Source organism: Oryzias melastigma, linkage group LG20 (assembly GCF_002922805.2).
Source record: "Oryzias melastigma strain HK-1 linkage group LG20, ASM292280v2, whole genome shotgun sequence".
NCBI lineage: Eukaryota > Metazoa > Chordata > Actinopteri > Beloniformes > Adrianichthyidae > Oryzias > Oryzias melastigma.
In genome coordinates, this window is record NC_050531.1 from 6,625,303 (window position 1) to 6,639,473 (window position 14,171).

At 36.3% G+C, this 14,171-nt stretch overlaps 1 protein-coding gene and 1 long non-coding RNA gene across 5 annotated transcripts in view; one reads left to right on the forward strand and one right to left on the reverse strand.

Annotated features, from left to right (window-relative positions):
- Positions 1-3,097, reverse strand: part of LOC112151175 — a 32,216-nt gene extending 29,119 nt beyond the window's left edge. For both annotated transcript variants that reach the window (XR_002920090.2, XR_004949819.1), the window contains exon 1: positions 3,042-3,097. This is a non-coding gene — a long non-coding RNA (uncharacterized LOC112151175). The remainder of the gene's footprint in view (positions 1-3,041) is intronic.
- A 2,254-nt stretch (positions 3,098-5,351) lies between these two features.
- cacnb2a (calcium channel, voltage-dependent, beta 2a) overlaps positions 5,352-14,171 on the forward strand; it is a 73,152-nt gene continuing 64,332 nt past the window's right edge. For 2 of the 3 annotated variants that reach the window (XM_024279850.2, XM_024279853.2), the window contains exons 1-2: positions 5,353-5,475; positions 6,286-6,378. In XM_024279850.2, coding sequence (XP_024135618.1) covers positions 5,392-5,475; positions 6,286-6,378 — 177 coding nt within the window. In that variant the 5' untranslated portion in view covers positions 5,353-5,391. Of the gene's footprint in view, positions 5,476-6,285; positions 6,379-14,171 lie in introns of all 3 variants that reach the window. The other variant, XM_024279851.2, reaches the window with a different exon arrangement.

The following is a 14,171-nucleotide window of genomic DNA, read 5'->3' on the forward strand; positions in this document are numbered from 1 at the left end:
AAAACAGTCTTAACTTCTCAGATTTTTCTATTTTAGCTTTATAAAATTGTATTTTTGCATGGATTTAAAAAATATTCAAAAACTCATATAATCCAACAAATGAAGATTTAATTTTAGTTGATGTTCACATCCTAGAAAACCTCAGCAGCATCATTGTGACAGGTTTTTAAAGGGATCACACAATGACTACAGCTGGTTCATAGTTTAAATGAGACTTCTTTAAAGTCAAAAGCGTTTTAAGCCACCAGAGGGCAACGGCAGACAGTAAAGTCAGCGTATGTGACATATATCAAGTGTTTTTCTAAAACTTTTCTGGTTAATATGAATTGGACTCACTGAGACGGCCAGATTATGAATGTAGAGGTTTGCTGCAAGGTTTTTGCATCCATCAGTTTCATGCACTCATATAATATATATAATATATTATACTTTACAAGTAATACATAAAGCAGAATCATTTCATTAGGTAATGATCAGAAGTTTATCATACAGGATTAAAAATATCTTATTTATGAAAATAAAGCAATAAACATATTTTTAAAGTGTCATTTTAACACTGTAAAGCCCACAACATCAAATAATTAACAGAAAATTCTTATTTTCTAATGACTTAAAAATGTCTTAAATGCAACACAGGCTATTTTATTTCTTTCTATAAACGACATACACATAAATAAAATACAACTGGGAAATATTTTTACAGTAGAAAATAAAAAAGTTGGAATGGGACTTTGAGCACCTTTTTTACCCACTGTCTCAAATTTGATCCACACATTTTTAACATGTTGTCTCTGTATTATGAATAATTCATTTTCCATGCAACTGTCATTTTTCCAAAACAGTTAGTAGTTATTAAAAAAAAGCAAAAATAAATAACTAATTTTCATCATAAAGTTTTGAAAATTAATACAACTTTTCCCACCAAAAGTTTTTTGAGATGCAGCTATTTTGAAATGAACAGGAAAAGGCGTTTCTGATGCCCCTAGTGGAGTGATTACGAACTACAGGACAAAAAAAAAAAAAAAACAAAAAAAAAAACAGGGACCAAGTAATATACGATGGGATTTTAAGGAGAGTTTGGATAATACTAAGGCATTGGGGGTCTCAGAAATACATTTATCAAAAATGATATGAATAAGGCTAACTGATTTAATCCAGTAGACTTTAGCAAAAACATGTCAGGATCTTGAGCAAGAATGTGGACTACAGTTTCTAACATGACAGTATTTATGTTATTTTTCGTTCTTTAACATAGAAATGACTTTTGTACAACTTCACATTTCCTTCTTTGTTGAAAATGTTTATAAAATGTTAATAACTTAATGTAAAATAGCCATAATGGCAACTATTCCAATATTTGTTTAGCTTCAATTACTCAAATTTTCTTTCAGTTGATTCAATTCATAATGATTAAAAAAAATGAATGAAAATAAATCTGGTTTTAATCTGGACCTTTGGATAGTAAAGGTTATAATATTTATGTTTTATAACTGAGCCATGTATTAAATCGTTTAACCAAATTGTGGGATAGTGAATTATTGAATCCCTTCTTCACATGTTTGTATGTGTTCATGTTGTGTGTTGTTCTAAATTTATAACACCGGGCTTAATATGAGCTAATTTAATTTTTTTTCCCTTCATTATGACTTGTTAATTGGCAAATTAATCAAATAATTTTGCTAAATGTTTCGTTTAGTGACCCAAAAATTGACGTTTGCAAAGGAACCATGGGGAAAGTGAATTGTTGGGTCCCTGATGTTTACGTTGCCATGGTTTCTGGTCTAAGCATCTTTGCTTGGACTGTTGCTCCGGATAATTGGTAAAAAACTGACCTTTTTTTTTTTTACAATGTTCTTGTCAGAAAATCTGATACCCTTGGAAGGAACAAATTTAAATGATGGCACTGAGAGCGTGTCACCGTTTTAAATGGTGTCACATGCATCATCGCCGTTGATGATCACCACAGTCATCACTGCTGCTGAATGACACTCTTAGACTGGCATTTGTCAGAATCCGCCAATGTGGCTGCGTTGGTCACTCTGGCACAAACTGCACGCCAAAACTGATCCCACACGGGTTGGCAGGCAAAATGGATCTCGTCAGAATTTTGGAGGCAGCTTCTGATCGCTGTAAGGGGCGTGTTTTGATTGGAGGATGGAGGTCAGTACATATATGGTCTTATTTCATGACCCATTTTCTCCAATTCAAGTCTCTTTTTAACGCCGTCCCACACTATCACACTACCTCAACCAAAACACATCAATTCTCACACTTTACTTCACAATCTTATCTCGAAATTTAGACTCAATCAGATGTTTGGCTGCCAATACTTAAGGATAGTTAAACTCAACACAGATTGTGATTGGCTGAAAGGATTTAAATTATGCGTCATGTGTACAATTTTGAACCAAATTACAAAAAAATAAACAAGTGATCTATTGTATTTAAACGTAATAGTTATTGTAATAAAGGGGAGCTGCAACTATGATATAACGTACAGCAATTTCTGCAAAGCATTTAAATTAGCAGAGTTTGCTGTCTATTTTTGCACAATGTGATATGTAGGAATGTGAAAGTTTTTGTCTTCTAAGTTAAGTAAAATTTAAGATAGTACTCAGACAGTTCTGGTGTGACTAATCATCATTTATGTATTTACGTAGGCAATGAGGTACATAATTCTACTAAAAGACAAGAGAATCTGGCTACAGAGAAAAATATGGCGCCCGAAAAATCAATCGCCGGAAGTCCCTCCCCCTGCCGGAGCCAGCCGCAAAAAATATGTTTTAAGCTTTGCTTTTTATCCTTTCTCCATTTTTTTTATTTTTTTTATGGCCGGGTTGAAAAAAAATCGGATAATCGATTTAAGCTAAATAGATCAATGATCGATTCACAAAAGAGATAAATTGATTTAGCACATAAAGCTAAAGTCCGCTAGCTTGATGCTAACGTTCAATAGAATTCCCCATAGGACGGCTAATGCTAACGCTCGGTTGACCAACAAAAATACATTGCTGACTAAATTAGCATCTTTATTTACTTACAGGCATTAATTTCCCGAACTCCTTTAAAGATATATATATTTTAAAGTAACTATTTGTGGTCTAAAACTTCGTTTTCTTCCCTTCATGCTGTTGTCTTCTTCTTGAATAAAGTGTAATTCTATCGCACGATCGCCACCTGGTGGCCAAACTGAAACACCCTCCAGGAGAAGCAGCACTGTTTACATTGTTAATGATTTGAACATTTTTGTTAGAACTCCCTTTGAGAAACCATGTAACACTATATATGCTATTAACAAAATCATTATTTTACTGATACATTTTACAATATATGAACTTTATAGGATTACTATAAATATGTTAAAATTAAATAATATATTTTTAATGTGTTTCTAAACAAATTTGTATAAATGTGTAAACTTAAAACTCAATTGAAGAAACAAAAATCAAATTCGAATCGATTCAGGCTTTTGTGAATCAAATCGAATTGTTTCTGGAAATTATAACCGATACCCAGCCCTATTTTTTTTCTTTTGACGCTCTCTGTCACGGAGAAAAATAAAAGAACGAGTCAATTCTTTTTAACTGAATATTTTTAAAATAAAATACAAACAAAAAAGACATCTCTATACGTTGGCAAAAAAATAAAAAAATTAGGACACTTGAAATCTCAGAGATGAATAAAAAAACTTTCTTTTTGTTATGTTTGTTAAGTGATCTGTGGCAGAAAAAAAACACTTATTTTTATCAACATAGTTTTTAATCTTCAGCTTTTGGGGAAAACGTCAAGTCTTTTCGAGTCAGATGGCTAAAGTCCGAGTCAAGTCATGTGTTACTGCTGAGGAAGTCCAAGTCACATAAAGTCATGTGACTTGAGGCCACACCTCCATGAAAAAGGGAACTACTCGGGAACCAGGAAGTGTCTCGTCTCATAAAAAAGGGTTGTTGTTCTTCATTTTATGTAATTTATCTGTAGAAAAACTACAACAATGACAAATAAAAAATGACACTAGTCCAAACGCAATCAGCCAATGGGGATCCTGAATGACCAAAGTGTGTCAGGAGGATGTACGCATGGAAAACGATACTACGATACAACTGTCACCAAATGGCTCCAACACTGTTTGTCTCTATGAATGTACCATGAATAATAAAAGCCTAAATGTGGGATATGGTGTCAACTCAATGGATTTTCTTTTTTTGGTCTCATCCATTTTTATACATACTTTTTATTCCCTATTTTTAAAAAAAGTAAAATAAAGAAATACAAATGGTCTATTTTACAGAAACTTTACAATAAAAGTTTTTTTTTTTCACAAAAATGACTTAAGTACTCAAAATAGAAGTGGCTAAAACGATGCTAGATTCAACTTTTATGTAACTCCCAACAAGTTTCAACACATTTTACCATAAAACTGTAGTTTTGTGTTCATTTTTCTTTATGAAGACAAAAAACGTTTTGACGTTTGACTATTCTTTGTCTTTTGTGGTCAAAATTTTACAACAAACTTTACTCTTTTTAGGACTTCTCAAAAACTTTTGAGTTATTACTGACCTCAAATGATCATAAAAATATTTTTTTTCTCCAGGATCTGTAACCTGTGGTGATAAGGTAATAAAAATATTATAGATATTGCCCCTCAAAGGGAGCTTTATTTGTGCAGAATATAATTTGAAATTAAAGCAAATAAAGCCCAAAGCAGCAGCAGTGTTGGAGAATTTCTTGTAATCCAGGTCATGATGAATTGCTATTTTTTTTTTTTTTTGTAAAAAAATAAAAATAAAAAATCAACTGGATGCAACTTTAAATTTTTTCTAAATAAACTTTTGGAATTAAAAAAATATATTTTGGGAGTTTGGAGCCCAGTAAGTTTAAAAAACAACGTCGAATTTCTCCACTCACTTTTTAAAGATAATTGTGTAATTATACTATAAAATAGTAGAATAAACCACAACCAAAGCAAATAAAAGCCTCATTTTTTAACTTCTGTGATGTAAATGCAGGACATTTTGATAGTTTTCCACATTGCTGCTGTCAGGAGGCTGCTGGGGAGTTGCGTTGGATGATGATGATGATGATGATGAGAGGGCGCGCGGAGCAGAGGAGCACTCAGTGTGGGTAGGAGCGAAATGATGAAGAGCCTCTCAGAGGCTGATGGCTAGATCATCCGCGAATTCACACAACTGCTGTGGAAACTGAAGAGAAAGCGCGCGGCTCCTCCACACAAGCTCCTCCCCCGAGTCTCCAGACTGCAACTTTACGCGTCGCGCGGCTGGAAGCTGCGCGTTTGCGCGCCGTTTTGGCCAAAAGTCATCCGCGATGGCGTGTTTGTTTTCTCATCCAGAGGTGGACTATTAGTCGAGTTGAATATTGTTTTGGTCAAATGGTGTAATGGTCGTCAATAATAGCCCCAAGGCTGCAGCTGAAGCACCTCTGGACAAAGACATGGAGGCTCCAGAACCCTCCATAGTACCGGTAAGTTCAGTTTTGTAGACATTTTTACTCTAAACTATTTTTGTTATCAACTATTTACAACCATTTATTACGTTTTCCTCACAAATACACACGTTTTCAGTGTTAAACTGACACTTTTGGGCCAATTAAACCAATTTTTTTGTTGAATAATAAATTTAATATTGATGTCAAAGAAAATAAATCAAAATGAATTCTATTTTTTATTATTTATGACCGTTTTTTTAAACAGAAACTTGAATTCTGTTAAAAAAATCAAGAAAAATATTGAAATAACACAACTTGTTTACTAAGATAATTTAATCTATTTTTCAAGTTAGGCTTGAATTACGTCTTGCAATATATAAAAAAAGACATTTATGTTTTAAAATACATTTAAAAGTTTAATAATATAATATTTAAAATCATTCTTAAAGCATATTAATATTTAGAGCTACATTTGTTCAGGAAACAAGCTTAAATTTAGATTTTTATTCAGTATTTACTTCAATATTATACTTGAAAATTCAGATTTATTACATATATTTGAAATAAATAAACTTTTTTATGTTGCGGCTTACATTTCCGTCATTTTTTTGTTGTTGCTTTTTATTATAGGGAGGTAAAAACATAAAAGATTTATGTCCAAATTATTATATTATGCTAAATTTGAAATAAATTAGTTTATTTTGTATTTGTTTTATACTGTATTTATGAGACGTCTGCTGCGGATCTCTTGTAAAGGTCACCCTTGAAAAAGAGATTCTGATCTCACATGGTTAAATAAAGTTTAAATAAAAAAACTATTTGATGAAAACCTTATTTTTTGTACAGTCTCACAACAAAGGAGCCAGAAGGAAAGGCAGGTTCAAAGGATCAGACGGCAGCACCTCCTCTGACACCACAACCAACAGTTTGGTCCGCCAGGTAAGAAAAGCAAAAAGAAAACCATAAACAGAGAGAAAGAGGTTATAAATGTCAGAATTACACCTTTCTGACCTCAAATGGAACACTCTGTATCATATTTGATCAAATTGCATTTGGCATTAAAGATCCGTCTCAGTCATCACCATCCATCAGCGGTTCGATGCGTTTGCATTGGCGGTTCTCTGTAAACACGTTGAGCAACAGCATCAAAAGTGGAACGTGGAGTAAAGCTGCGAAACTGCGTTCTGTTATAAACCAGACCCAGCAAGGAGCAACTGGTCTGGCTTTTGTTCAGGACCGGGCTTGAGGATGCACACGAAATGTTTCTGCCTTTTTTGGGAGGAGGAGGGACGGCTCTGCTCGCCTTTGGCAGAGAAGCGCCGGAGCGCCGAGAACAAAATGGCACCTTGTAGACTGCCGTCTGCTTCATCTCACGGCCCCAGAGAACGTCTGAAAATGCTGCGACAGCTCAGCTGGAGCTGCTTAGTGAGGAATCGCCAGATCTCCCATCACCCATGGGAGTTCATGCCCATTCCCACAGTCTTGTGTCCAAATGAGGATTCCCCTACAGTACGAGTCAGCTAAATGAAAAGTGATTGGCAGTTTGAGTATGTCTTAGAGATGAAAGTCCAGTCAAAAACAGGGAATTCAGAATATAGATCAACCGTTGGGATATTAACTTCTAATACGATTCCACGAAAACTGATATTTCTGCTTTAGCCCAAAATTGAGGTCTTGTATATGAGAAAGGTGGGGCTATAATTCTAAAATTATGTATTTTTTGTTGCAACTGTCCAAATATTTTGTCAACTTAGATTAAGATTTCTCATCCCTATAAGTGATTCAGCGATTCAGTCAGAGCTTCTCCTAAACGGCTTCTTGAAGAAGAATTACTCATGCTCCTACAGACTGAAGGGAGCAAAGGGTAGACAGAAACTTTTCTCTGCAAACGAAAGGATGAGAGACTCATCCTGTGGTCGTGCCCTGATACCCAGAGGGAGTACGGAGGAGGCTGGGAAGGATGGAGGTCCAGGCCAGTCCAGACTGCTCAAGCGTGGGAGTTGTGAGGTCAGTTGTTAACTGGAGCTCCATTGAAGAGAAAGTTGCTGCTGCAGAGTTGATCATCAGATTCTGGGGTTTCAGATAAGACGGTTATGAAAAGTACTTTCTGTAATAGCAGATTTTGTGGTTTGTCTTTGGAAGGGGGACTTCCATGTGTTGCTTTACTGCGTTTATCTCTTGAGGATGTTGGATTTAGATTTGTGCACGACGTCTAAAGCCTTAGTCAGAACTGGCTTTATGTGTGGATGGAGGCAAAAAAAATGGACAAACCTGAATGGGAACAGTAAATAGTGAACTCCTAAAGAGAAAATGTTATCTACATTTTTATCTATGGGTATGCTGCGGGCCGTAGCAAACACTTAAACACAGAAGGGTGAAGTAGGTGGGTGTGTCGTATGGATTTTTCTTTTTTTGTTTTTAACCCCACCAATTCCTGTGAACTGCGTACTATTAACTCTTTGTGTGGAGCCTGACTGTTAAAAATGAGGAAATTAGAAAATCAGAGCATAGTGCAAAATTTTATAGAAATTCTAGAACCAAAAAAAAAAAAATCGCAACTACGCTGTTTCCACTAAATTATAATTACATGAATAAACACAAACTAAGTCATTCAAAAACACAGATTTGAACAATACTTTGATTTACAGCAGATACATTCCAATTTCTACCACAACACTATCACTCATTATCACCTATCAAAGGAGACGTCTGCGCCTTATTCAGGCTATGAAGCGGAAACTTGTGTGGGAGGGGCAACAGAAGAAAAGATCTTTGGGAAATCGTGGTTGGTGATTTTACAGAGGAGCTGTGGATCCAACAATTTCATATGACAACCTCAACTTTTGATGAGTGGAGTACTAAGCGTGGTATTGGTTGTTGGTCACGTGACTTATTTAATTAGAAAAAAAGTTTTATTTATGTAGCCCAATATTACAACACATTTGTCCAAAAACATAAAATCACTCCTACAATATGAACAATATCTGGTTACTAAACTAAACTGGGGATCACTGCCCTTTGACCCCCTTCTGGGTAAGGGAAAACGCCAAAAAAAAGGAGAAACCTTAGGGATGTCCACATGAAGGGGGGATCTTCTCCCAGGATGGACAGACGATGTACCAGGACTGTTGAAGAAGAATTAGCTTATCGAACTCTACAACTACATATTTGAATAGGGTAGCAAATGGGCTTCATCCAGGTGGGATTGGAGCAGCTAGGGGCATGAGATGAGCCAGAGGCGAGGTCCACTGCCAAGAATAGGAGCACAGATGATCCCTCGTCCAGATAGAGCTGGGGACAGGTGGGGGTGTGAGACAAGCCTGAGGCGAGGTCCAATGTCAAGAATAGGAGCACAGATGATCCCTCGTCCAGATAGAGCTGGGCACGGGGGGCACGAGATGAGCCTGAGGCGAGGTCCACTGTCAAGAACAGGAGCACAGACGATCCCTCTTCCAGATGGAGCTGGGGACAGGTGGGGGTGTGAGCCGAGCCTGAGGCGAGGTCCACTGCCAAGAATAGGAGCACAGACGATCCCTCTTCCAGATGGAGCTGGAGGAGAGTGGGGGTGTAAGTCGAGCCTGAGGCGAGGTCCACTGTCAAGAACAGGAGCGCAGACGATCCCTCTTCCAGATGGAGCTGGGGACAGGTGGGGGTGTGAGTCGAGCCTGAGGCGAGGTCCACTGCCAAGAACAGGAGCACAGACGATCCCTCTTCCAGATGGAGCTGGAGGAGAGTGGGGGTGTGAGTCGAGCCTGAGGCGAGGTCCACTGCCAAGAACAGGAACAGAGATGAGCCACCTGGAATCTTGAACTTTCCCCCTCTACCTCGGGACAATGTTGATTAGTCCAGACAGACAGGGAGAGGAGAAGTTGTGGATGGCCTTGAAGGTGTGCAGAAGGATTGATATACCTCAAAAACCATCTTCTACAAGCACAAAAACTTATTTTCAATTAAATGCAACTTTTTTTTTTAAATTGTCGTCTTTCCATTAGGCAAATTTACTATCACATATCAAATTTGTGCAATTCCATAGTCAGTGGAAACATAGATATATATGGGTTTAACTTGCATTACCTTTACTTTATGATGAATTTAATAAGCAGAATTTTCAAGACTTCCTTTTAAGTCGCCGTTTGAGCCTCAAGAGGGCTGCAAAACATGCTTGCTTTACCCTTTGAGATGCAACCGCTTCCCTCTAGGACCCTCCCAGGTTTAGACAACCCAAAAACCCGCAGTACCCATATGGATCAAGGTGTTCCTAGTGGCCTTTTAATTATGAATATTCAGTTTTTAGCCAAAAAGTGTTGTTTTCTAGGACATAGTTTCTGTAGAGCTGTAAAGTTCTTTAGATATTTGACTCTAAGTTTTAAATGGGTTTGTTGGTGTGGAGCAACCCCGCCCCCCTTCTCCTCCCCGTTGCTGAAAGTTTAGATCAAGGAGGCTTGTGACAAATGCGCTCCTTTTCAAATGTATTTTTTGTCTGCTCCTGATTCACAGAGATTTGAATACATAAATACTCAGAAATGCAATTTTTAAAGCTTAATTTTCCTAAAATGTGTTCTCCATCACTAGAAAAACTCAACAAGAACTCCATTTTCCCAAGATAAAGAGTTTCAGGTCTGTGATGGGACGCCCACACCTACAATCCTTTTTTTTAAATACTCCTTCACCATGAGACAAACGTACACCCAGTAACCTCGAGTACCGAATCTTTATATAGAAGCTCTCTAAAAACAGAATTTACAAAGCACTTTTACAGACACTCAGAAGTAAAGCACAGAACAAACAGCAGGATTATATAAACGGCTGGACTGAATTAGAAGAGATTTTGATTGTGTTTATCAGTTCTCCTGTCAGGCTCTCTGCAGAACTAAAGCTTGTATTAGAGACAGAGGTACTGTCACTTTAGGAGCACATTGTCACATTACATTTTCATTTACTATTACATTTTTAAATCTCTCTGCGCTTAAGAAGAAGCCTGTTTACTGAGCTTATTCACTGGGGTTGCCTTTATTTTCCCTTTTTTTTTGTAGTTTTTGATCAATTTATGCTTCTCCTTCTCTCTGTCTTGTTAATTTGTATTTTTTTGTTGCTCGTTTCTGATATGTATAAAGTTCTGTTGGTGAAAAATGAGCATCTACATTTATTCTTGAATAGAAATGGTAAAAATCTGTCCACAAGTACCTAAATACAGACAAAAAAATGCAAAGTATTTCCTAAAAATATGTTAAATTGCATATGATTTTTGCTGCAAACCTTCATTTTTCACTTTTGTTGATGTTAATAAGTTTTTTTTAGAAGCTAAATTCCTTAAAGTCTAAAAAAAAGTTACTGTTCCCAAACAGAGCGTTTTATTTTATCAAAAGTAAAGATAAAACAGAAACTAAAATGAATTAAAATGTAATAAATCTTACAAGGGATGAACACGCAGATGATTTATGGCTCCAGTGCTGATTTGTGCACCTCAGAATTTGGTCAGCAAAGTTCCTGCAGCTTCCTACAGTTGTGTTTATGTAAATGATTGCAGCAAGCTTCCCACTCACACTCTGTGTTGCTCGCTGCCTTCTGTCTTTTTCACCTCCATCTGAATGTGAGTAGGATCGTGGTGTCATGATGTCTCACGCTGCACTATCTTTATACACCCGAGCAGTTTGATCCACCGCCCGGAGAAATGGATTTGGTGATTCGAAGCTCCTGTGCAGCTTTCCTTAGTGATTCGGCTCCATATATTCTCTTGTTTTTAAACAAAGAGAAGAGAAGGAGTGATGCTAAAGGGTTGTTATACTGCTTATTTGATATGGAGACCCATTTGTTGCCATAGAACCAATAAGCTGCATAAACTAGAAAGTTTAATGTTGGCTTTGGTTATATTTTCACCCAATTGATGTTAGATTTCTTTACAAAAGTGACCATTTCTAATAAGAAAGTAACATAAGACTTGATATTAAATATTCCTTTTCACTGTAAAATACCCATCCCATGCAGTACAATGTTTTTATTGGAAAAATTGGTTAAGAAAGGAGCTCAGTGGGACACTACTGTTGCACTATACTGCCCTCATGTGGTGATATGTGGTAACTAATCTCATTTTCATGAAAAGTGCTCAAATTAAGTTTGATTTGTTGCATAAAGTGTTACAGCAGATACACAAATGTCTAATTACAAATACACACCTTTTTATGGACGGAAAATTTTTACCCACAAAGCTTATCTTATCTTACTTACATTTAAATGTAAACTGTAGTTTAGAGCGCACTCACATGAAGACGAGCTCAGAAAGTTCGCGGAATGAACAGGATAAACATTTATTGAACACACTAAAACTACATTTTTACAACTTAAAACAGAACTTTTTAACATAATTATGAACTAGATATAAAACATTACTTGCAATACTGCTAGTGTGAATGCTGTACGCTGAATTTGGCTGCTGAAGTTGATAGCTGAAACTGATTGCTGAAAACGCTGAAGCTGATAGCCAACTAAAATATCAGCTAAATGACAAATTAGCTAGAAAAACAAAAATAATCATAATAATAAGTTAGCCAAAACAGCTAGCATGTAGCAGAGATATTAGCTAAACTCCAAAATAGCCTAAAAAATCTTATTAAATGCCCCAAATAGTCCAAAAAGCTACTAGAATGCCATTAAAAAAAAAAAAAAAAACAGGACTTTTCAACATAATTATGAATAATAAAAAGGCAGGAATATTATTTCAGAATAAATCAACTTAAACCTTAAATAACTTTCAGTATTTTACTCTCCATAAACATATATTTTGTTAAAATTATACAAGTTAGAAATAAGCACAAGATAGCATCGGGCCATTAAAGACAATAAAATAAAATGATCTGGAGGGCCGGATAGAATTACCTGGAGGGCCGGATCCGGCCCCCGGGCCTTGACTTTGACACACACATCTTCACCTCCTGGAGTACGTGAAGTGTAGCTTTGCATCAGATTTTTGCAGACACTCAGTTTTGTTCCGTTTATTTTAAAATCATCCTGTGACTGAGTAAAGTGGACACAAACCAGAGCTGATAAATATTTTAAACCCGCACTACTTAACCACGTTTCAAAATATTTGAGTTTGGATTGAATGTTTTGCCGCCACACGCCGACCTGCATCCTCCAGCGACCTTTCGTGGCATCGGCTCCAGTCGCTCTGGCTTTACGCATCACTGAGCTGAAGACATCACCTCTGACTTCTCCAGTTGAGACCTGCAACGTCCTCCACCTCTGCAAAGTCCACCTCAGGGGATTCCAAAGGGAGTGCTTTCCCTCAAAGAGGCTTTCTCTGGAAAAACCGCATTACTATTTCAGATCTGTGCTCACTCATTTACTCTGTTTTCTGCCCAGCAAGCATTTCTATTAGCGGAAAGCTTGAAAATAACCACAAAGGAGAATGTTTTTTTCTTTTTTTTAAGTGAATTTGTTATGTTATTTGCTGTAAAAGTTCAAAAATCTGGATTAAATATTGAAAAATCAACAAAAATAAAAACGTCAAATAGAAAATATGGTGTTTTAATGAAAAATAAAGGTAATAAGTTCACCAAATTGACTAAAATATTTAGCTCACCATCTAAATAAAACCAATTGAATAATTAAAGCTTCAGGTTACAATTACATAATTTAAGAAAAGTGCAGTCATCTATTCCTGTGCCAAAATAAAAGCTTCGATTTTCAAATTAAAATGAGGTATTGCCACATTTTCAGAACATTATGTTTACAAATCAGAGCAAGACATCCCCATAAAGAAGATTTAATGCTTGTTCTTGTTTTGACATAAGATGGATGAATTTAATTACTTTGCTTCTGTGCTTTGAACGCTCGCTCTCGTGACTTTAGCGATCGATTAAAGCGGCCCGCTGCATCGTAATGAAGACCAAAGGAGAAACTAAACTCATCTCGTGGAGTATTTACTGCACAATAATAGTAATAGTTGTAGAAGCAATAATTTAATTGAGTTTTGATTTTAAACGAACAGGCATTATTGTTGGGTTTATTTAAAAAATGGGGAAGAAAATTGTGTTTTAGTGGCATTTTTCTGATAAAGATGAAGAAAAATAAGCTTAAATTTCAGTTTTTTACATTTTTTTTTAATAGTTGTGAATCGGGAGCAAAAAGGACGATTGGGAACACCCTTTAAAATAGATTAAAATATGATCAAGTGGACTTAAATGTGAAAGTCATTTCCAGCAGCTCAAACAACAATTAACCAAATTTCATTTGGGGTGTAGGAAAAAAATCGATTCAGCAATATATCGCGATATTTCGTTGGCGATGCTTTGATACTTGATGCTCATATTTATTTATGAGTGTCTTACTTTTGTTTTCCACCTAAACTCCGACCACTAGTTGGCAGCACTGCACACTGATCCTCTTTGAGCAGCTCTACACCGCACCAGAACAACAACAACAACAACAAGTTGCGCTAAATGTTCTGTTTTTGTTGTTATGAGACTTGTAAAACTTAGTTTTTACTTGGGATGGGTACCGAACCGAAACTCTGCCACGTTGAGAAGATTGTTCAGGTACAGTCTTGGGGAACGTGTCCCGATATGTATCGTATCGCGAGACGGATATCTATGGAGAGAAAGGAGTTTCACCCCGATTTGTATGTGCGTAATTCTTGATTTGTGTGTAATTTTTAATTTCTGCTTACTCTTTTCCTGATTTGTGCGTAACTTTGGATTTGTTTGTATGTAATTCTTTATTTGTAACTCATATAA